The sequence below is a fragment of the Protomyctophum parallelum genome, assembly GCF_964188405.1.
Source record: "Protomyctophum parallelum genome assembly, chromosome: 16".
NCBI lineage: Eukaryota > Metazoa > Chordata > Actinopteri > Myctophiformes > Myctophidae > Protomyctophum > Protomyctophum parallelum.
The window spans coordinates 38,056,712-38,080,956 of NC_139711.1; the positions used below are offsets into that span (position 1 = coordinate 38,056,712).

General features: G+C 42.0%; 2 protein-coding genes across 3 annotated transcripts; both read left to right on the forward strand.

The window, feature by feature from the left end:
• Positions 1–241: 241 nt before the first annotated feature.
• On the forward strand, positions 242–7,564 carry cox18 (cytochrome c oxidase assembly factor COX18). 2 transcript variants are annotated; one of them, XM_083785498.1, is made up of 7 exons: positions 242–377; positions 1,520–1,984; positions 3,560–3,660; positions 3,766–3,917; positions 5,605–5,720; positions 6,268–6,375; positions 6,804–7,564. In XM_083785498.1, exons 2-7 carry the CDS (start codon positions 1,526–1,528, stop codon positions 6,972–6,974), a joined length of 1,107 nt encoding a protein of 368 aa, XP_083641624.1. In that variant the 5' UTR covers positions 242–377; positions 1,520–1,525; the 3' UTR covers positions 6,975–7,564. The 2 variants fall into 2 exon arrangements, with proteins under 2 accessions (XP_083641624.1, XP_083641623.1); XM_083785497.1 differs by having other exon boundaries at positions 242–373.
• A 1,885-nt stretch (positions 7,565–9,449) lies between these two features.
• On the forward strand, positions 9,450–22,620 carry igfbp7 (insulin-like growth factor binding protein 7). Its single transcript, XM_083786448.1, has 5 exons — positions 9,450–9,908; positions 10,782–10,891; positions 18,895–19,002; positions 19,871–19,997; positions 21,650–22,620. The coding sequence occupies exons 1-5, from the start codon at positions 9,494–9,496 to the stop codon at positions 21,670–21,672; spliced, it is 783 nt and encodes a 260-aa protein (XP_083642574.1). The 5' UTR covers positions 9,450–9,493; the 3' UTR covers positions 21,673–22,620.
• Positions 22,621–24,245: the final 1,625 nt, after the last annotated feature.

The window sequence follows — 24,245 nt, forward strand, 5'->3', positions numbered from 1 at the left end:
CGATGGCGCTATCTAGCGGCCAGAATGTAGGGAATTCGATGACGCGAATAAGGTCACTTGCTCTTTTTTTAAATATATAAATAGAATACATTATTTTTTGACATAATTACTTAAATACACACTTTTAGCATAGCATTGTAGACTGAGTTATATGTATATAAATATGTCTTATGGATGCACGCCGTGTCGCCGTCGTGACGTCATGTTTACGCGACGGACGGAGGTGAAGGAGCCTCTCTACAGCCCAAAACAATTTTTTATGTTTTCATTACAATTACAGATTCATTATATTTCCGAGTCCAATATATCGTTATAGCTAAACTAAATACACTAAAGGGCTTATTTATTCGTATTTTATTATCACCGTGACTGAGTGAGTATCATTTAATCGGTCTGACTGCTATGGCGTTGCTAAGCTAACTGTCATTCAATGAATGACTTGATTGCATATGTTGCCTTGCAGGGTAGTATATACTATATAGCATGCATGCATTTATTTAATTTTTATTTGTATTTACCAGTAGTTCCTGCTCAAATAGCACTGCTTGATATCTCAGTAGTCATTTTAGCAACTGACATAAACGTCCCTCTCAGTTGAAACACGAATAAAAATATAAAATGAATCCGTCCATAACAGTAATTTAAAACCTGTATACATGTGTTTCTAAAGTGGGATTAGCTGGAGGTGGTACAGTACACTGAATGAAATGCAGTTAATTTGTCACAATTTTGTTATTCTTTTTTTACTTACCAAAGCTTCTAATGTAATTACATTTTTGTAATGTGGAGGGGAATCTTTTGTTGTTCAGTCTCTGTCATTGATGGACTTGATCTTTATAGAATCCAATCCATTAATGAATTGTGAACTCTTGTGAGACATATGTAAGCATTACATAATATGCTTACATATGTAAGCATATATTTGGTAAGGTTACATTTGTATTTGTTACAAATGGATAAATACTGTGCACATGCTAATGGCTGAAGTCAGTAAAAGGCTCGCTGTTATGAAGGCTTTCACGTTCACCTAGAGCTCCATTATATGGAGACAACCTATACAGTAGTAGAAACCTCATATATGGATATGCACGCCTGGCATCATGGTGATATATATGTACTCAGTTGGCTGGCATTGTCATCATGACAGGCATCTAGTGAACCATATACTGTATAAGAAGAATCCAAAGAGGTTTAGGGGCTGGCAGCATTTGCTACGCTCCTCGCGAGAGACTCCATTGCCTCTCGTACGAGACAGGATATTTGACCAGGGACACCCATAAGAGAAGATGTTTACGGCTCTAGCAGTGATTCTCAGCCATTTTAATTTCATGGAAGTTCTCATTTGGTTCCTTACAATCTATCAGGTATCTGGGGACCCCCTGGAACTCTCTAGGACCCCTAGGGGTCCCTGGACCCCACTTTGAGAATCAATCCACTAGAAAAGCAGGCGAACCAAAACAACTACTGTAATAATCACAGTTTTGACAGTAACTTGTTCTGTGTGTGTTGTTATTAACAGGCGAGGATGCTGTGTCATAGGGGATCTATAGTAGTCAGGTTGACTCTCAGAAGAAGTTTCGGCTCTGCTGCTGCTCTCACCTCCAACCCGCTGACACTACTACAACCCCTCCAACCGAAACCCCTGGGCTGCGAACCTGTCGGCATCACAGCTGGATGCTGCGTCAGCGCAGGGAAGATCTTCTCCAGTTTACGTCACGCAGACAAACAGAGATTCCGTCTGTCCAGGGGCTTCTCCAGCAGCAGTGTAGATGGAGGCGGAGGTGGAGGCGGAGGTGTGGGAGCCGGAGGCTGGTACGAGAGTTTAGCAGCCTCCACTCCTGTCCAGCTGACGGAGGAGTTGTTGGTTGGTGTTCAGCAGGCCAGCGGTCTGCCCTGGTGGCTCAGCATTGTCTGCTCCACCATGGCTCTCCGTAGCACTATCACCCTGCCGCTAGCAGCTTACCAAATGATCATCATCGCCAAGGTGTGTGTGCTCCAAAAAATACATTTTGTAGTGCTGCACGATTCTTGCTCAAATATGAATTTTGATTTTCCTCCACAAGAATTGAGATCACGATTCTCATGTTTTCCATGAAAATATGTATTGTCTTTAGTCTGTAGTTGCTGAGTGAACATTACTACATTCAAAATGTTGCACTGCACCTGGAGCCTTAAAGTCTCTTGTAGCAAAAAAGAGTAACTCAAATGAATTGTACAGCAACTAGTGCTGCACTATTCTTGCGCATAGGTGTCTGAATCTAGATCTCAATCTTTTTCGATTAATTGTGCAGCACTAATTATTTCAATATTGTCGCATTTTCCTCTAAACGTCCTCAGTCGAGCAACTATTGTAATTTAAGGCAGTATTTAATTTGACGTTGCTTGCTGAAATCAGACTTGTGAATAACAAGATAAAGGCGAAACAGTCGGTCAGAGGGGTGATATTGTATTTTACAATGAGAAATGAGAAATGAAAATGGCATTCTCAGAATGTCAATTAAAAAATGTTCATAGATGTTCATTAAATATACAGGTATTCATGTGTGTGAGAACTTGTATTACTCTTGCAGCAGTTTACTGAGGCATAATATACAATATTACAGTCATATTATTTCCAAGTGCAGTGAAATAATTAAGGCTTAGACGCTTAGGTAAACAACCTGAACATTGTGAATCACTATAGTGTAGATACTGGACACACCATGCAAATGTATACACAAAATACTTTAGATCTGACCCAGCAGAATGAAACTGTCATACCAGTTTTGATCACAAGAGGGAAATGTTGTGCTTCAGAAACCTGAATACATATTATTTTTGTTTAAGACAAAATGACATGCATTGTTTTAAACTCTACTCAGAACGTACTGTTTAGTGCGGTACTGATTGTTGCATCGTTGTGAGTCTAGCCTTAACACAGTGATGTATATCGGGCATCTTTAACCACCAACACAAAATGGCACGAATAATAATAATTCAAATATATTATTCAATAGTTGCATCATTACTAATACAACTACCATATATACTGTATAGGTTAACTACAGTTTGTGTTATATTATTCAGATTCCATGTGACTTGATTAGACTTATTTATACTGATTCCAATGTGGCACAGATCAGGCTGGATTTGGCTGCCAGTGTGAAATCAGTCTGAACACACAGATCTGTGACAGATCCGATCTGGTCACTTGCAAATGCTGTGTGACAGGCCAAAAGATCAGATTTGAGAAATAAGTCAGATTTGGCTGGATTTGACTGCAGTCTAAATGGGGCCTCAATAGTTCTGCTGTAATAAAAGTTTAAAATGCCTTTTAAATTATCATGGATTTATGGTTGACACCTGTGCATTTTGACTGGACTCACAACAACAAACAACAAAGTGCCATGGATTTTTCTTCTCTTTGCTCGTCTTTCAACAATGACTAGGAGAATCATTTGGTGAAATCAACTCCTCTCATCCAGTAGTGAATAGTGATAGTAGTACTGCACATGTCTCAGAAAATCTTGCAGAGGAAATCAAAACAATCTCTGCTCTCTCAATAACTAATGACATTCAGGTGGAGAGGCTACAGACGGAGATAGCTGAGCTAGCGAAAAGGCTACGGTTCGAGGTGTCAATGCGAGCCAGAGAGAGAAACTGGACAGATGCAAACTGCAGGTAAATAAACTAAATTACATAGATTCTTAATACAGTATGTGTGTGTGATTTGGTGGGGGGGGGGTCATAGCTGCTACTTCATATGAGTACTATTATCATCAACAGGTATCAATTTAAGAAGAATCTACGTCGTATCATATCAGAACTGTACGTCAGAGACAACTGTCACCCGTTTAAAGCATCCATGTTAATCTGGGTTCAAGTTCCTCTCTGGATCAGTGTCTCTCTGGCTCTACGGAACCTCAGTCTAAATACTGGTAAATACACACTCACAGCACTCTTAGTATTACCGATGCAAGATCACAACAGTGCCAGAATAGAGACAACAGTTATGCAGAAGTAGATGGACGCCTGGATTGAGAGAGATAGTGTGATGTAAAAGTTCTATTATGGTCATCTTTTGCTGTGTTCAATTTGCTTATGCAGACGGAAGCCTTTATTGAGTTTGTTCTTTCTTATCCTGTGTGCACGTAGTGGCCACAGCATTCCATTCCGTTCCATTGTGGCTCTGCAGCCATGGTTACGATTAAGAATATGCCTTATATGGTTGGAGAAGGATGTTGCGCTTCAACAATGGGATTCTCAGGCTGTGCAACAGTAACACTTGGTGGTGAACAAGCGCTATTTCCGTGCTCGGACACAGCCAGGGACACAGCCACACACAGCTGTCTATAGGAGTGGTTGCACCACTCAAAAATATGGAAGAGGTAGCACATCTGACATCTCAGGTCAAGGAGGACAAAATGATCACATTTCACTAGAAAAACGCATGCTTTGGCACCATGGAGCCTTCTTCAGAGCTCTGGGGATGGATCTGTGCCCAAGTGAAATCTGAGTATTTTGTTCTCCTTGACCTTAGATTTGAGATGTGCTACATTTTTGTAATAAGCCATATGTGGTGTTACGATATTATGCTGGTGAAACCAGATGTTTGTGAAGAAAATAAATGTGAAGCCTCTCTATAAACAACTTGAACTTCCCAATGTACGTGTCTGCTGAGACGCTCTTCCGATCTCCAAACCTTGCATACATTCAGCCTGTCACTGGGCAGCCCGAGACACATAGGCAATTATATTAGGGACATTGCACACACTTGACTACACAGCTGCTTCCAATTCATCACCATCCAGCCGGTTTGGAAGTGTCGGTCAAGTTGTGTCATTGGATGTACTGTAAAATGTGCTACTCAGGGTTTTATGATGTGGGTCCCCTCTCCAGTACCTTTGATTGGGAAGGTGCCAAGCAGAGGAGGAGGTAGCTCTGGTCCATAGCTCTAATGTGTTTCATTTAGAGCTATGGTTACTCTCAACTTCCGCCGCTCGCATGAATGCAGACCAGCCTCTCCTCTTTAGCGTAAATAAAAAGAACGTTTTTGCTACTCACCAAAACAAAGGCGAGTTGTGTCATTAGAAAGCCTACTTTCCGTAGTGGACGCCAGAAAGGGATTTTTCTTCACCAGAGGAAAAATATTCTCTATGAGGCAATTCTCTGGGCAATATCGGTAGAGGGCAGCGGAGTAACTAAAAGTATTTTTTTCCCGGTGGAAACAAAATCCCCTTTTGGCCAAAAAGTACAGTTTATACGTGTGGTGGGGGGCTCAGAGTGCGTCCACTAAGGAAAGTAGGCTTTCTAATGACACAACTCGCCTTTGTTTTGGTGAGTAGCAAAAAACGTTCTTTTTATGCCTGGTGTTAGCTTATGGTGGAGATGGAGAGCTGCTGTGTTACCATCAAGTGTGTTTATATTTTCTAGAACTGTTATTGTGGCCAGTCTTGTCTTTCCCCGAGGCTGCACTCTATTATAGACTGAACTGGACTGCTGGTCTTTGGGAGGTGAATACAAAAAGAATAATAAAAAAACACCGGTACTATTAACTGTGTGCAGTGGAATGTCCATGACAACAGAGAGAGTAGTTACGCATCTGTTCTGTTGGTGTGCTTGCAGGTGTACATACAGAGCTGTCGACAGGAGGCTTTCTGTGGTTGACTAATCTGACACTTCCTGATCCCACCTGGATACTTCCTGTCTGCCTGGGTCTCTTCAACCTTTTTATAGTGGAGGTAAGAGAGGTTTTTTCGCACTGTAGTAGAGCACTGACCGCAGCTATTGGTTCCATCCTGAAGTGAAATATTGTATTGATTTACGTTTATAACATGGAAATGTTTTTCTTGTTTTCTTTCTTTTTTATTATGGCTAGGGATTTTTGAAACACACTGTAATCAAAATAGCAATGTACTGTATCATAAAATCGCAACATGACAAAGAATAGTGATCTTATTGAATCATGGCCCAAGAATCGTGATAAAGGTGAACTGGGTGCCCAGGCCGTAGCGTAACGGTCTGGGCACCGGACTGGTGATCCAGTCGCGGTGTGCCGCGGGTTCGACTCACGGACCCGACACGGCCTTTACCGCATGTCATCCCCCCATCTCTCTCCCGTTTCCTGTCAGCCTACTTTCTATCCCTTAAAAAATCAATAAAGGCGTAAGCCGCAAAAAAATATCAAAAAAAAAGAAGAAAAAAAGGTGAACTGGGTGTGTGTGTGTGTGCGTGTGTGTGTGGGGGGGGTATTGCTACAGTATATTAATGTAATTCTCTCTCCTCTAGGTATTTGTTCTTCAGAGGAAGGACATGTCCAGGTTTCAGAAGATTGTCACCAACATCTTCAGAGGAGCTTCCCTCGTCATGATCCCTATAGCATCCACAGTGCCCTCGGTAAGTGGATGTGTGTGTTAAGCTAGCTACGCAGTGGGACTGACACACACACACACACACACACACACACACACACATACTGTTTATCAGCTTCACACTGCGTCTCGCCCCATCAACAATGTGCCAACCATAACGGTTACCCTTATTCCATGCTCTTATTTATCCGAACTTCCAACTCAGATGAACTGATATACAGTACGGATAGAGCAATCAGGCACCCTTCTTGAGATTCTAACCCCCCCCCCCCACACACACCCACACACACACCACCAGACAGACAGACAGGCAGGCTTTTGTATTTGACTTGGAACAAATGAATGTTTACTTTGAATTCTTTAAGCTCTTTGTATTCTCTGACTTAACTCTCCTCTCATCTCCTCTCCTCCTGTCTGTTCCTCACCCCTCCCTCCCCTCCTCCTCTTCTCCAGTGTCTGTCTCTGTATTGGTTAAGTTCTAGTGTTGTAGGTTTGAGCCACAACCTACTCCTTCGCTCTCCTCGTGTCCACAAACTCTTAAAACTACAAACTCCTGGCTCCACCCACTCTGCCACACCCTACAGAGATCTGGCTGCAGCCTTCAGGACGAAGTACTTCAGTTAACGGACCAGATGGGGACACTTACATGGAATCTTCTTTGGGTTTGAGTAATGGTCCCGCCCGCCTCCTACTAGTAGTAGGGGATAAAGTACAGTTTCAGACCGTGACGGAGGTTTGCTGTCTCAAGTGAGCCACGAGAGACACCACAGAGCGGGCTAAAGCGCACGTCGAACATTGTGAAGTTTGCTTAGCCGACTCAGCCCTGTTCGAGTTGCGACCCGATAGACACAGTTTCCCCTACTGCAACTCAAAGTGGCTACTGGCCAATCACAGCACGTCCTTGCACACGTCCACTGGCCAATCGCGTGTCCTTACTCAAACCAGAAGAAGAATACGGTACAAACAAAACAACACTGTCAAGATTATCCTGTGGCAGGACACTCAAAAAATGGTTGATTGATTGATTGAACACTTTATTGGCAGAAATGTAATCAGTACAGGGTACAGTCAAACACACGTCCAATGGGATCACGGAAAAAAGTCCTTGTGATCTTATTTCCATTCAGGTCCTGGGTATTCAATTCATAATCATGACATGAAAAATAACAAATCAAATCATCATACCAAAGATATGTACAGGTTGGGGAACAAAGAATGCGTTAGAAGGAGGTGGGGGTAGTCACTAGACTAAGGGGTGTGGGGGGTGATTATTTCCTCTCCCTTTGGCATGCTGAAAGGTGGATGTTCAGGCCTGTTATAAGGGACGCCAGGATTTTGCATTTTTTGACGGAGTCAGGACATTCCATACTTGGGTGGCAGTGCTGTAGAAGGAGAATTGTACCAGATCGTTCTCGCTTCCTCTTGTATTGTGGCTGTGGGAGTCGCTCACTTTTTTTTAGGTAGTTTGTCAGGTATGCGGGTACAGAGGGCATAGAGTGCAAAGCTGCATTTACAATTTTAAATTACAGTCCCAATTTCAATTGCTTAACTCTGTTTTCTACCCGGAGCCACCCTAGACTATCAAAATGGGTTGCAAAAAGATGGGTCATGGGCCCCAGACCGAGGAGTAGTCGAATTAGTTTGTTTTGGGAGGTTTGTAGCTTGGTCTTTAGTGTCATAGGGATGTTTGAGAACCAAGAAGTGCAAGCATAGTCAAAGTAGGGTTCCAATAATTCACAATTGATTCACAATTTCACAAATGTTAACGTATTTGTAAAATATAGTTAACACATTTGTATATAGCAATATAAAATATTGAAAGTTTGCAAGTTGTTGTGCACACGTCATCTGCATGCACATCAGGTATATGAAGTATGCATCTGTGAATTGGAGTTTGCTGTTCATATCAAAGGAATAATAGCTGTAAATGGTTATGCATGTGATATGTTCATGGACGTTTAAAGCAAGTACCGGTAAGCTTTTTTGGTGGGTTCTTGTCGTGTATATTTATGTCCCCCCCCCCCCTCCCCATTTTCTCAATTTAGTCACTTCCAGGCCTTATTGCTGGAGGGTGTAGACAAGAAAATGCAACCCCATGATGCCAAGTTATTCTTTTTCACCTGACAGTGAGCTCAGTATCTGACACTGAGCTGACGTCCCACACACTGTTGGAGCAGTGCTGCTGGGAATTGAAGAGGTGGTTTACCTTGTTCCCATGCCCCTAGTTGTTGATTTATTTGTATTTTTAACAATACATTGAATGTTTGTTTTTATATTGTTTGCGAATGCCTGGATAGGATGCCCTGAGCAGAAATTAGTGATTTGGTTTTTTCATACCTCAATATAACAGAGTTATATTGCATGTTGGTGCTACCTAAAGTTCTCGACTGCCATTTTAACCAGAAGATATTAAATAACCTCTGTGTGTCCCTTAGTAAGCAAATAAATTGCCAACAAAAGACTGTCTGTTCATTAAGGAGTAGGAGGAAGTACCGAGGTGCATTTTCTATCACATGGACACTAGAAGCACTGCTCAACTTGATATGACAAGATGGGTGCTCTGGTGGATTGCTATACTGGTTTATTGTCCCTATTGCTTTCACTAATATTTCATTATGTAGCAGGTTTTATGTGCTAAGCCTCAGGGAATGTTTGACCCAACGGGATAAACTCAAGTTTAACACATAGTATTCCGTCAGATATTTTTGTTTTCGGTTTTCCTCATGAAAATTCACAAACATTTTTGAAGAATACTCTGAGGGAGATTACCATGCTGACTAAACTGCATTTAACACTATAAACTTTTAATACTCTCTGTTTATCTCCCATCTCTGTCTCTCACTCACTCACACACACACACACACACACTCACACACACACAAAATACTAAAACTGCTTATACATATATACTCACACTCTCACACACACTCACACACGCACACACACTCACACTCACACACACACACACACACACACAAAATACTAAAACTGCTTATACATATATAGTGGAGGGGGTGTGTTTAGGGGAGGGGGCATGCTCAGTCTGCCTTATATAAACCAGTCCAGCTTTTCAGTGGATCAGTCTCACTCGGGTATATCATCATTGTGACTTGTAGAGCTCAGACTAAACTCAGATTAGAACCATGTTGGGTCTGTATGCCCTCGTCCTGTCCCTGTCACTTTGCTCTGCATCGGCCGGTCGCGTGGCGCGGAGCTGTGATACGTGCGACACGAGCACCTGTGAGCCGCTCCCGGCAGACGGCTGTTTGTGGGGCACCGTCCTGGACTCCTGCGGCTGCTGCACAACCTGTGCTGCTGGTGACGGCGAGCCCTGCGGCGGTCGCGGGTTCGAGGCCCGGCGCTGTGCCCCGGGACTCGAGTGCCTTAAGGAGAAGAAGAACAAAGCCGGCGTCTGTGCCTGCAAGACCAACTACGAAGTCTGTGGGACTGACGGAGTGACCTACAAGACGGGATGTGACCTCAAAACCGCCAGTTTGAAGGCTGTCAGCGATAGCCAGCCTGAGATCAAAGTCCACGGCAAAGGAAAATGTCCCACAGGTGAGACTTGGAGGGTAGAAACTGGTTAGGAGTGGGGAAGAAGACAGTAGGAACTTAGGAAGGGAAACATTTAAATGTTTTGATTAATCATAATACTAAGGCTAAACTGAACCACTAGTTGGTAATATACTCTAGGAATTATACTAGGGATTCTGGGCTATAATTTAATCATTTTTTGAGTGGTGCAACCACCCCCTTACGGAGCTGTGTGTGTGGCTGGCTGGGTGTCTGGGTATGAGCACGAAAATAGCATGGTTGTTTTTCTCCACCTGTGTGCAACCTAACACACAAACACACACGCACATTAACTGTATATATGATGTTTGCCAGTTCAGTACAGTGACATACAGTACAGTACAGTAGAGGGAGCCCCACACGGTAACTGTCATTTCTCAACCGTTTCGGACGTGGGGCGGCTCACCGGAATCGACCTGGCCCCCTGGCTGTGCTCCTGTGGGTCTGGAACTTCCAGGAACCCCCACACTGGGTTGCACCACTAACTTCACACGGGTGTGATTTTTTTAATTGATTTCATATTTTAGTAACAGTTTGCATGGACAAGCACAGGGAAGTACAGTACAATACAATGTCTGCTAAAAGCATGAATCTAAGTCGAGCCTATTCCATGAAAGCCTATTGGCTTGTTCCCATTGGGGTCCTTTTGTATTGAATTCATCGAAAACCTACCCATAACCTTATTCACAAAGATGAGAAATTTGTATTTGACTCTTAATTGAATACAAATATTAAATATTACACAATGAAGAACTGCCCCAGGCCCACAGCAAACGAAATGGTAATAATGCAACCCAAAATGTCATAGTATACGTACATATATTATCATCATACTTGTTTCTCTCTCTGTCTGTACAGCTCCAGTGATAGTGACTGCTCCAGGAGAGGTTTATAATGTCACCGGCTCTCAGGTCTATCTTAGTTGCGAAGCCATTGGAATCCCAACCCCTGTTGTCACCTGGAAGAAGGTAAAATAACCCGTCTCCAAAATTAACATTAATCCTGCCCCCCCCCCCCCACCCCAAATTACTCACAATCACATCTAATCTAACCTTGACGTACGTGTGTGTGTGTGTGTGTGTGTGTGTGTGTGTGTGTGTGTGTGTGTGTGTGTGTGTGTGTGTGTGTGTGTGTGTGTGTGTGTGTGTGTGTGTGTGTGTGTGTGTGTGCGCGCGTCGCGAGAGAGACAGACAGACAGAAGCTACTGTGATACAGCATATTACTATACAAATATGTATCATTGTTATGCTGTATTTTGGGGGAAACTAATCATAGTAACTTAACTTCCAGAATTATATTCTGTACTGTGTAATGTAATAGTGTGTGACTGTGTACAGTACATTTTGTGCGTGACACTTTTTTAAAACCCTGCGTTTTTATTTAACCTTCTGTGATCCATTGTGTTTTAACCATGTAGCACTCTGGGATCCCCTGTGAATGAAAACTGTAGTAGTACTGATTACTTTTAAAATGCACCTTCCTGAAAATCTGTCTGGAAAAAAAACAAGAAAACAGATTTTATCTAGTTTCAGTATTTATTTATGATGTATTTTCTCTAATATTAAGGTTATAATAGCGGTCGGTTTGTATTGGTGGTGGGGACGGGGGGTGTGGCGAGGGTCAAAGCATTTCCGGGGGTCCAAAAACATTGAGAACCCCTGGCCCACATTACCATATCAGACTTCCCGTATGTCCCATTCATTCATACAAAATGAAACTGTACCCAAATTTAACTATGATTTCTATGTGAGCTGCTCTTTGGATGGCTTCAAGCTGCCAGTACTTATTAACTACTGGTTTATAATCCTGTTATAACACATACCACAACACCTTCCTGCTTTTGTTGTGACCAGAGTATATTTAGAGAAATGGCATGTGAAACATTAACACAGGAAAACCACCGGTGAGTGGAAACAGCTTGAGGGGACATTTCACCCAATGGTTTGCCAGCCTTGAAAGGGATTGTCCAAGAAACATTATCACTACAGTGTCTATTTAAGTCAAGTCAAAGTAGCACGTTTAAAAACAGGAGATCATCCCAAGTGCTTTTATAGTTGAGACAGATGATCAAACAGATGATCAAAACAATAAAATAAATAAAAAATCGTAATACACAAAAGCAAGACTCAAATGTGTAGAAGGCACAAATTGCAGACATGAAATGCTATACAATTAAAGCAAGTAAGTACGGTAGTAAGCTTAAAAGCTTAACCGAGACTGATCCAAACAAACACAATATTGGACTTGACAAACACAAAACAGAGGGCAAATAGACTAAACAGAAAGCCATAGGAAAAAGGTGGTTATTTAAATGTCATTTAAAATTGTCAATGGTCACCTTTTGGTTTTGAGGCGTGTTGTGTTGGTGTTAAATCAGTCTGTACAGAAGTTCATTCCATTATGTAATGTAATTTGATTGGTCTTAGTTTTTACATAAACCTACCTACATATGTGTTCCAGTTGTATACCTTACAGTACAAGTTTTTAAGTGCCCTGCTTAAAAATGTAACATGAGTAAACAACATATTTGTAAACTAAATAGACTGATTTAAACAACAACACAACATGTATAGATGTGTTGGTATGTGCCGAATAAATCACAATCCTTAGGGTGAAATTCTGCTTTAAGAGTCTTGGGCATCTGCCAAGACAAACAGACAGAGTGAATGCTGGGAATGGCCTCTTGTCATCTTCTCAAACCTTTAGAAATGTTCTGTTGGAGAGGATAAACAACTGGATAGCTAAAATTAGCTATGCAGGAGGAGAGGAAGACATGGGGAATAGAGAGGAGAGGAGGCAGGAAGGAAAACAGCTTAAGAATGTTCAATCACTCCCCCATACAATAGTTTAGAAAGCTGAGAGGGAGACTGTAGGAGGGACACGGGAGGAAGGCTCTGTATGATGGCTCCTGGGATCTGGTCCTAGATCAGCTGTGACATGGTGGAGAAAACATAAGTAAGGAATGCATAATAATGCTTAAGTGGGGTCACCACTGCACTGCTAATAAATCTCAGCTATCCCACTGGCTGTCTCTCCTACCCTGTATCCCTCTCGGCTGTCTGTCTGTCTGTCTGTCTGTCCATCTCTACTACTGTACATTAGATTGTCTTACATTTACAGTTGTCTGTCTCTCCAACAAGGTCTTCCTCTCCTAGGCTTAATTCCAATACCCAAAATCTCGCTCACTCACACTCGGTCACTCCAGCATGGCAGTGTTATGGTGAGATTTGTGACATGCTGAAATATGTGGCCATCTTGTGGACTTCGCATAACTTACATGGAGGTAACGTGGCCTAAATACCGCTAGGTTGAACTCTGCTGATAAACAAACTGCAATGATGTACGTTGGGAGTTTTTCACCAGGTAACCAATCTCGCAGTAACACCACTATGCTGGAGTGAGCAAGCGAGTGGCCGATATTTTGGGTATTGGAATTCAGCTCTAGTGTCTGTCTGGGGGGGGGGGGGGGGGGACAAGAAAGGAGAGGATGGAAATTGATGAGTGGGGAAGGGATAAGGAAAGGAGACAAGGGAGGATAGTTAAGGAGGGTGAGGGGAAGAGACAAGAAAGGAAAAGGACGGATTTAGGAAAGGAGACTAGAGGAGACGAGCGAGGAAAGATTGTTATAAGATGGGGATAGTGAACATTCCGTTACAATTCTGTGAATAAGAATAACCTTCTTATGATCCCTGTTTCCAACACTAAATATAGTAACACACAACATAAGGTGTGTAAGTAGGAAGAGCTGAGTTTAAGAGAATGAGCACAGCTGTAGAAGCCAGACTGACCACAAATTGTATTTACACTTTATATAAAGAACAAGAGTGAAAGTACATACAGTAAGAGTAGAAATATCAAACATTAACATAAACTAGAACAGTATCTGTTGGGGGTGATCAATTGGCTAATTAAGGGCAAGGTCGTGCAACATTGTGAGGCCAGCTCCATATGGAGATCTAGGGTGATCAGTGCCCGTTGGGGGCCGGGGTGATCAGGTGTGATCAATTGGGTGAGGTCAAAGGTAAAGGGCCGATTCATACTCCTATTTTAGAGCCGAATCTGTAGAGCCTACAATGTGACGTCATTTGAGGTTGAGGGGGGGGGGGGGGGGGGTAGGTAGGTAGGTACACCGTCCTAAAGTCGTCTCTTCGGTGCTACTGAAATTTTCTGACGAGCCGAAATCATTTCGGCACTACAGCGAAACAGCTGTAAAATAGGAGTATGAATCGGCCCAAAGGGTGAGGTCGCGCAGCATTGTGATGTCAGAACAGGCCAGCTCCATATATGGAGATCTAGGGGTGATCTGGATTTGAACCCTGTCCGGAGCCTGGGCCTTTTCCATCACATGGACACTAGAAGCACTACTCAACTTGATATGACAAGATGGGTGATCTGGTGGATTGCTATAGTGGTTTATGGTCGACTTTCCCTATCGCTTTCACTAGTATTTCATTATGTAGCAAATTTGAAGTCGGTGGGGCGAATGGTTTACAGAGACTTGGTGCATTTATAGATAGATATCAAATGGAGATAATGACACATGAAACAGAGTTCTGCATTTCGTTAAATAGCAGCAGCTCAAATCTGCATAGGAAAACAATGGTCCCAATATGTAAAAGTCAAATAAGAGAAAAAAATATTATTATAATTATTCAAATTATTATTATTATATTGATTCATTATTAGTGATCATCCTCCTTCATGGGGCCACCTTGGTTGTGGCTTCACCGACCTGAGCACCCGCTCCTGCCCCCCTCCTTCCCTCCCCTCCCCGGTAGAAAATAGCAATAGCACAGCGGAGAACACCAAATTTGGAGCGACAGCCTCTTCACTCTCATTGGTTAGCGAAATACAAGGAAGTGGGCTGAATGCGAACGAAAATAAAAGCCTGGGTACCGAGGCTACTCTCAGAATGTTATCATGAAGGTCCATCCACAATGTATTGAAGCCATCTAGAGACTTCTTGGCCGTGGTCATGAAGAACTGACTGAATTGTTGAGAGAAACGATGACCTTTAAAGTCGTGTGCCCAGGACAGACATCCAGACTTTCTTGTGGAGAAAGGACCACGCCTGTCCCTGTCTCGTCCTGAGCTCTAGAAAGATCAAGTAAGGAAGGTGGTGTTTTAAAACAGGAAAAGCTCCAGACAAAGGAAGTAAAGCTGTGCTCTGGGCATGCTCTCTGCGGGGTGATGAACTTACTTAAATAGTTTATCACTTTGTTATTTGTGAAAACATGATCCTCCCCATATGCTTTAGGTCTGTCCTAGTGTCTACAGTATAAACTGTACTGTACAGTAGGTAGAAACAATGTTTTAGACAGAGGGGTGACTTCAGATAAACACATGCTACAAAGCAAGTGCATCTTGAAACTTAACAAAAACACAAAATTAGGTATAAATCAAATATTGAGAACAATTTATACACAAATAACCTACGCTCAGCCTAGTCCAGTATGAAAACCATAAACATGCACTGTCTCAACTACCATCCATAACCAATGCTCTCAATTTTGAGATTCAACCATCATGATTTTATTTTGATGACATAACAGAATCAGGCATAATGAGAACAGAGAACAGATTTATATTATTATTACATAATTTGCCTATGATTTTATAGAACAATTAGTGTAGTCATGGTCTTAACTATCTAATCATTGATTTTGTCTCATGGTCGGAGGAAAATAGACCTGCACACTGTCCTCACTTATAGCAGTAGTTTATTAGTTGCAACATTTCAGTCTATTACGACCCTCATCAGGTGATGAAACGCAACTCCAATAGCCTAATAAACTACTACTACAGTGAACTGGTGCTGGGACTCTGGTGCAACGCACAGGTCCTCGCTCTGGTGAGAGCAGGAGTGGACCTGGTGAGACGTAGGAGGGGCCCGGACAGGAGACAACCCACAGAGCCTAGTCCCTCCATGTGCCAGAAGTGTACCTCCAAGCCCTGGCAGAGTAGTTCTGGAGTATTTCCAACGGATTGTGTGCCCCTGGTTTTTCCCTAATGGGACTGATTGAGGGTAGCTACTGGGACGTAAGTCGGTACTTGATCACTCCCGGCTGGGTCGCCTGAGTGAGGGGTATGATGTTGCGAGACCCGAAACCCCGTTGACCTCAGGATACATCACTGAGGATACGTCCCAGGTGCATCCATGCGATGTTTTTTGTTATAATTCTTCTATTTATAGTGACTCATAGGAATGGTTAGACTATGTGACAACCAGGTATAGTCTGGTGACCCCCGGAGAGACGGGTGACAGCCGGAATGTAGACTGCAACCGGGTGAGCAGTATGGGTTGGCGCCCCAGCCTGTGTCCTCCGTGAGGAGGAAGCCCAACAACCCTCGTGAGGCCTTTAGGAGGGCCATGCAAGCAGCAAGCGGAACCGCAGTACCATGACCCTGCGGAACCATTGCCCACCACTCCTGAATGAACTGTCTGGTGCTGGGACTCTGGTGCAACTCACAGGTCCTCGCTCTGGTGAGAGCAGGAGTGGACCTGGTGAGACGTAGGAGGGGCCCGGACAGGAGACAACCCACAGAGCCTAGTCCCTCCATGTGCCAGAAGTGTACCTCCAAGCCCTGGCAGAGTAGTTCTGGAGTAGTTCCAACGGATTGTGTGCCCCTGGTTTTTCCCTAATGGGACTGATTGAGGGTAGCTACTGGGACGTAAGTCGGGACTTGATCACTCCCGGCTGGGTCGCCTGAGTGAGGGGTATGATGTTGCGAGACCCGAAACCCCGTTGACCTCAGGATACATCACTGAGGATACGTCCCAGGTGCATCCATGCGATGTTTTTTTTGTTATAAATGAAGACGGTGTGCGGGACTTACATTTTTCTCATTTCACACTGGTTGCCTGCTCCGACGCACCTGTCCTCGTAGGTGTGCAAAAGGACTCTTCTCTACAAAGTCTCATGGTCTGACAAATCCTACTTACGGTTGAATATCTCTAAAACAAAGTACATGATTATAGACTTTAGGACAAGAACTGTAACCCATGGGGACATAATAATAATAATCTTTATTGCCCCGAAGGATATTCATCTTCACATGACTATTTGTCAGGATAGTTGAGGAGTGTAATTAGAAAGGCGCACTCGGGTAGAGTGCAAATCTCTGCCTGGAGGCAGGACCTAATAATAATAATAGAAATGTATGCAGTGAAATTACTGCCTACTGTGCCTAGTGCCACCCTCATGATATCTTCAAAGACTGATCCAACCCTACAATTGTCTTCTGCCCTCTGTCATACACATTCATTGTCCTTTGTCCTACCTACCTGTCAGATTGTTGCTGTCATTACTCTGTAATGTGCCAATTGTTAAAGACAATTAGGTTTGTATCATCATAATCAGTCAAAGGTTAAGATTTGAAATGTGTTGAACAGTGTTTGCATATTCAGTAGGATGGGTCATCAATATGTCCGTACACGGACAAATGTGTCAAATTTGAAATGAGTCTCCAGGTTTCCTTCAGAATATTTATTTCGCATATTTATTATGACACTATGGCATATTAGTCCAACTAGGTCTAGTGGTTCTCAAATGTTTTATTTGTAAGGACCCCCATTTGAACACTGTAATGGTCATTCAGCTAATCAGCCAGACTCAAATCACTCCGCCGGCAGGCAATTTCTTTTTGCCAACGGCTGATTCGGTCTGGCTTATTAGCCAGTCTAATTCAGGGCTGCTCTTTATGTCTTTCTGGTAGTATCATTGTCCATTCATTTTGTAGTTAAAAATAACTAAACTAAATAAATTTGACAAATGTCCACCACAAGCCAGCATGGTGATGACCTCAGATATGGATGTCTGAGAGAGAGAGAGATAAGAGATTGGTGATGGAACCCATAACACACACATCATAGCATATAACACAACAGTACTTTCCAGAGACGAAACATTAGCCATTGTACGTTATACAAAAAGTAGATTTGAGGTCAACTGTGTAACAATAAAGTTGACTGTGACAAAACGGGATTAGAAACAAACAAGAGATAAGAGGAGGAGAAGGAGGAGGATGAGAAGAGAAGTACATCATCAGATCAGTAACTGTAGCTCCAGAAAGTAAAACGATCAATATTAGTTTCTAGCCAGTTTGAGTCCTTCATCCGAGTACAGAGCTTTTAGCTGGTATCTTCTGCCTTTATATATTGCTCTCTCCCTCCTTTTCCTTCTGTCTCTCTCTCCGTCTTTCCGCACTTCTCCACACTGGATGAATAGATTGGTGTAAAGGTCAGGTGGGTGTTTGCATAGCCTGGGGTCATTGAAGTTTTCATGGTGAATGCCAGTGGAGAGGTTTATCTCATCCACTGGAAATGTGAGAGTAACTAGAAGCAATGACAGGCGAGGCATGACTGAACCTGACTTAAATGTCAGACATTTCTGCACATTAAATTAATGTGACCCCACCTTCATATCCTGTAGCACTATACTTTGTTGGGAGAGACAGTTGGACAGCTGAGAGAGCGAGACCGTGTAGGAGGGACAGACGGTGTAGAGGGATAGAGGCAGTAGGACAGCTGAGAAGGAGACGGTGTGTAGAGGGATAGAGGCAGTAGGAAAGCTGAGAGGGAGACGGTGTGTAGAGGGATAGAGGCAGTAGGACAGCTGAGAGGGAGACGGTGTGTAGAGGGATAGAGGCAGTAGGACAGCTGAGAGGGAGACGGTGTGTAGAGGGATAGAGGCAGTAGGAAAGCTGAGAGGGAGACGGTGTGTAGAGGGATAGAGGCAGTAGGACAGCTGAGAGGGAGACGGTGTGTAGAGGGATAGAGGCAGTAGGAAAGCTGAGCGGGAGACAGAAAAGGAGTGACAGACAGTAGCAGATGAGACTCAAATCTGTTCACTGCAGATACATAACTGTGTGTGTGTGTGTGTGTGTGTGTGTGTGTGTGTGTGTGTGTGTGTGTGTGTGTGTGTGTGTGTGTGTGTGTGTGTGTGTGTGTGTGTGTGTGTGTGTCATTTAGATTGTAGGAGGGAAGACTAAGATGGAGCTGTTACCTGGAGACAGAGACAACCTTGCCATTCAGACCAGAGGCGGACCTGAGAAACACGAAGTGACTGGCTGGGTGCTGGTCGGTAACACACACACACTGCACAATGACATGTTAACAAGATTATAATGTTAATCTCCCATTCAAAACAGTTTTAGACATCTGCTGTCATAGAAAGCCATATATAAACTTAATTTATTATTATTCATAGTATTTTTCTCATTGTTGACAAATGTGTAATACATCTCCATGTATCTATGAATATTTGGACGTAAATGTGACATCATAAAAGGTGAATCTTGGTCAATGATTTATTGATGCTTGTTCCGTCTTGACTTGTTGACATTTCAGAGTTTAGGAAGGAGTTTGTCTGCTTCTCATTCATGTTTAAACTGCACGGCAAATATTTAAACAACCCCTCACAGCTGCAGCACATTAAACTTTCTTATTTATGATTGTCTTAACCAAATGTCATGTTCAGAATACAGCTGTAAAGGTAGTGTAAGTGATATGTTTTGGTTGTTTAAAAGGCTAAATCACTATATTCTGATTGTAATCATTGCTATAGAATGTTTGTGTTTGTGTAGATGACACAATTTCAGCTAATCAGCACAGGGTAGTAGCATTTAGCATTTATCAGCTTATTTTGATTTTTATAGTGTTCCAGTTTCAAATTAGTTTTCTGCTCACTTCTTTGTGGCATCACTTACAATTCCACTTGTTTAATCTCTATCCAGACTGCGTGCTCTATCCTGATTGGATCAAATTGGTATCCTGTCCTGAAAATGCATTTTCTGTTTAATAAAAAGCTGGAGAGACATGGAGACGACTGACGTAGAAACATAGCTTTTTCAGAAAACTGTCAGGATGTAGAAGACATTTTTAGAATCTGATCTCAGGTCAAAATAGGTTAAGTAATGAATACATTGTCTGTCTCCATCACTGTCAGATCTCTCCACTCACCAAAGAAGAAGAAGGGTCATACGAGTGCCACGCCGTCAACGCTAAAGGAGAAGCATCCGCTGTTGGAATTATTCATGTCGTTGATTCTCTGGAAGACATTCCAGTTAAGAAAGGTAACTTAACTGTCGTATCTCATCACATACAGTACATACAGAGAAAAGCTAAAGGTATAGTAGTAGTAGTAGGAGAAGTAGTTGACAGAACCAGAACATGGATTAAGAAGAGTTAATTAAAGGCTCACTGTCACCATGGCAACTAAGGTTTTTTAAGGATTACCTAGCTTACAGTATTGTTGCTTCATTCAACCTTTTTTCAAAATCGAAAATACATTTAAGCGCCTAACACATAAACACTGACGCATTCCTGAACACATGTAAACGCCTAAATCTAAACACACACACGCATGTGCGAGCACACACAGAGACAGACGCAAACACATTTGGTGTTTTTGCCCACAGGTGGACCAAGTTTGCATTTCAGCCTGCCGCTGCATGTCTTAATGTTTTCTAATTTCTTGCGTTCTTTCTCTCTGTCACGCACACTTGCTGGGACTCGACTTGTGTCTCTGGGCTCATAGTTCATGTTGAAAAGTTTATCTCCAGGTAACAAAAAGACTGAGCTCACGCTCTGTCAACTGTAAATATCATGGGTTTGTCCCCCAGGGCTGCAATGTTCTTGTTAACCTTCATTAATTCAAGGAAAGCTGGGGAAGCTTACTGTTGGTTACGGCAGTTGTTCTCAAAGTGGGGTCCTTGAGAGAGTTCCAGGGGGTCCCCAGCTAAATTATATGGACCCTTATTTGTCTGTAACTCAGAGAGTGTACAAATGGAACCAAATGGACCCTAACGGGTCCCATTTGTACACAGTTAAATTAACATTTATTCTATAATATAAATTGAGGTCCCAGAGATAGAAATGACATTAAATGGGGGTCCAAATGCATGTCAAACTGGGGGTCCTTGAGATGGAAATGGTTGAGAATCACTGCTAGAGGCTTAGAAAATCAACTCTTACCTGACATATATTTTCAATTAAAGTAAAGTACTCAAGTAAATATACTTTATTACTGTCCCACCACTGGTTAATGGGAATCTAACCAGTCTTTTACTGTTTGTTACTCAGATATAACCCAGTGGTTTTCAACCTTTTTCAGGACAAGGCCCGTTATTTATTCTGAATTTGAGCCACGATCCACCATTTGATGAGATTTAGCCTCTCAGACCGAAACAGAATATATATATATATTTTGATATCGTTGGATGAGATTTTGTCTACACTTCAATGGTTTATTGATGAGGCACTGGTACCATAGGAGAGATAACAGGCAAACGTTAATCAAAATAATTCTTCTACATTCTCAAATTGTGTTGACTTCTTGTAAATTAAGTATTGCAGATGTAATAATAATAATTTTACTCTTGAGTGTGTCAAATAAAACACCGCTCATCTGCTGAAAAAACTTAAGTTAGGTGCTGGAGTCACAAAGGGATAATGAAAAAAAATAAAAGGATGCTCCGCACACTGAGATCTGTGCACAATCAATGTATTTATTTTTGCAAGCTTTCGGTCTACTGACCACCTTCAGGCACCTGTATGGGTCCATTTGGTTTCATTTTATGCCCTCAAGAGTTAAAGATCTATAAAGGTCCATTTGGTTTCCAACCCTCCATCATTTCGCTGGGGACCACCTGGAATCCCTTCAAGGACCACTGGTTGAGGAACCAGTGATCTAACGTGTCTGATGCGATGTTTTGTGTCTTTGCAGTGACCAAAGATGACGAGCTTTAAGGAGAGAAGACCCCAGAGTCACACTGATGTCTTATCTATAGTCTACCTGCATTAAGGTCCATCTATAGTTTATCTACACTACAGTCTTAGATCTATGCAACATCACTGCAGTTAAACAGGCCAATTAAGATTAAGATCAGAATCTGACTAATCTAACATGTACGTCATTTTGTGGATGTTGAACTTTCAAATCGTTCCCCTCTGCTTCCTGACATCTTCTTTTCCAAACATCCTCTCTCTTCCTGATGTATTTTTTTTGTGAGTTTTGGTTGTTAGTTGGATTTCTTTCCCAAGGAGCAGTTGGCTAACATAAGAAAATGGAGTGTACAAATAAAATACCAAGAATAGTTTTTGAATTAATTTAAAAAAAAAAGAAGAAGGGGGGGGGGAAGGATTTTCAGCATGAGCTGAAGAAGAGAAAAAAAAACTGGGAAATTTACACAAAACTAGAAGCTCATAGATCGCTGGCTCCATTCTGCTCTTTGTGCAAACAAGGCTCAACAGGCCTTTTAGACTTCATTCTGACAGATGTGAGGTGACAAGACAGGCAAACTAAACTCTCTGTCTGTCTGTCTCTCTGCCTGTCTATCATACCAACAGGCTTAACACTCTCTGTCTCTGTACCAGCAGGCTTTGCTAAAGAAACACGCTTGGATGTGTGGGAGGTTTTGTACAGACAAGTATGGGCTCACTGAGTTGGAAAAAAAGCTTATTAAAGGATTTGGGATGGAATTTACACACACACATGCCAACGGTGCTCATATTATCGCTAATGGTGCTATTATTGTTATGAGATATTGTGTTGTTGAGGTTATTGTGGAGACACGTTATTTGTTGTTCTTTTCAATGGTTAAAATTCTCTTGTATTCTGGAGTACTAATCTGATGTTACTATGATATGACATGTACTGTAAACCACTAAATAAAGAGTGACTACATGGTGTGGGTATATGGAATTTACTGTGGCTTTTTACATCTGGACCAACAAATAGAACATGGAATTTGGGGAACAGGCAAAAACTAATTCCCAAGACTGAAAATGTTCCGACCATGTCCCAGTCCCAATATGTGATTTGTAAAACGTTGTGAAAGGGGAACACCCCAACCTTGCATCGGTCTACCCCTGTCCAAGACAGGGATAAAAGTTGGTGTAAGAGAAAAATCATAAATTAACAACATTCTTAATTCTTTGAGGTGATAAAATGGTGTTTTCCTGAAGTTGCCTTTACTGAATGTTTTGCCTATCCATGCTTAATTTTATAAAAGCAGCTTTTGAAGCTCTGTGGTATTATATTCCTAGTCTGGCCAGTCAATTGATATGAAATGATTACTGTAGGGCTTGACTTTACAGCCACATGGTGCATAGCAGCAGTATGTTAAAGTTCAAAATCACACCCGTGTGAAGTGAGGGGCGCTCTTATCACACAAATGACGTAAATTCTCCCTTCATTGTCAATTAGAATTTAATATTATTAAAAAAAATTGTGTAATAACAAAATAGACGATTTGCTCGCTCTTATCATCTACATGACGTAATATTTAGATCTGCTCAGACACATGACATAAATTCTCCATTCATTGTCAATGGGAATTTGACAAAATAGCCGATTTGCTCGTCCTCGGATGACGTAAATTCTCCATTCATTGTCAATGGCATTTAATGTTTGTGTTGTTAGCCGATTAGACCCCATTCATTGTCAATGATATTTGATGTTTGTGTTAGGACAAACATCTCTATAGCTGTATATAGGAAGGGATAGCACACCTCAAAAAACCCCAGAGGAAGACACTTGTATGCATGTAGACTTCAGAAGTGCATTATGCACCTTGCATAAGGTTGCAAAAGTCAATTACAAGAGAGACAACCCATTGGTTGGCAACTAAAATTGGATACAGGATAGGTGGGCATCTGGCACTATAGAACATCTGGGCACCTCAACGTTGGTAGTATTAAGTTGTCATTATAGCTTTTGGTATTGTGTTGTATTAGCAATCTCTGCAAAACATATGGCATAAACATTTTAATAATGTAATTATAAGTGACAAATAAATCCTTCTTGAATTCTGAAACTATATTTATTCAGAATTGAAAACGTATAAATGACAATTAACATGAAAAGAAAAGAAAGTATTGAGTCTGGGTTTAAAATACTCAACCTGTAAACTTTCAAGTACCCTTACTTTTATAGGCATTAGACCACAGACCCCCATACATTTTAAGTCTATGGGCCCATATATACTTTTCCATATACGGTACATATTCCTCCCCCCCCCCATTTAAAAAAAACTTTCCTTAACTAGCCTATACATACGATGATTTCCTTATTTCCTGTGTATATTTGTACGTCTTTAAATGTTCTGATGAATTGAAAATGGAGGACGCTGATGTAAACAAGTCTTGGTGCTTTTTATCCTCGTAGCAGTTTTTGCATTAACTTGTGCTTTTGTTTGAAATGTACCAATTCTACAAACAAATACATTTATTATATGACTTACTACCATGATGGACAGGGATGACTCTGCCGCCCGCCAAACAAGGTGCGGCCGGCCGTGGGGAAGGAGTGGATTGTAACT

Coding starts and splice junctions, on each gene's coding strand:
- igfbp7 (XM_083786448.1), top strand. CDS start 9,494: ATGTTGGGTCTGTATGCCCTCGTCCTGTCCCTGTCACTTTGCTCTGCA. Junction 9,909..10,781: donor CAAAGGAAAATGTCCCACAG/GTGAGACTTGGA, acceptor CTGTCTGTACAG/CTCCAGTGATAGTGACTGCT. Junction 10,892..18,894: donor CTGTTGTCACCTGGAAGAAG/GTAAAATAACCC, acceptor TGTGTCATTTAG/ATTGTAGGAGGGAAGACTAA.
- cox18 (XM_083785498.1), top strand. CDS start 1,526: ATGCTGTGTCATAGGGGATCTATAGTAGTCAGGTTGACTCTCAGAAGA. Junction 3,918..5,604: donor GAACCTCAGTCTAAATACTG/GTAAATACACAC, acceptor GTGTGCTTGCAG/GTGTACATACAGAGCTGTCG. Junction 6,376..6,803: donor TAGCATCCACAGTGCCCTCG/GTAAGTGGATGT, acceptor CCTCTTCTCCAG/TGTCTGTCTCTGTATTGGTT.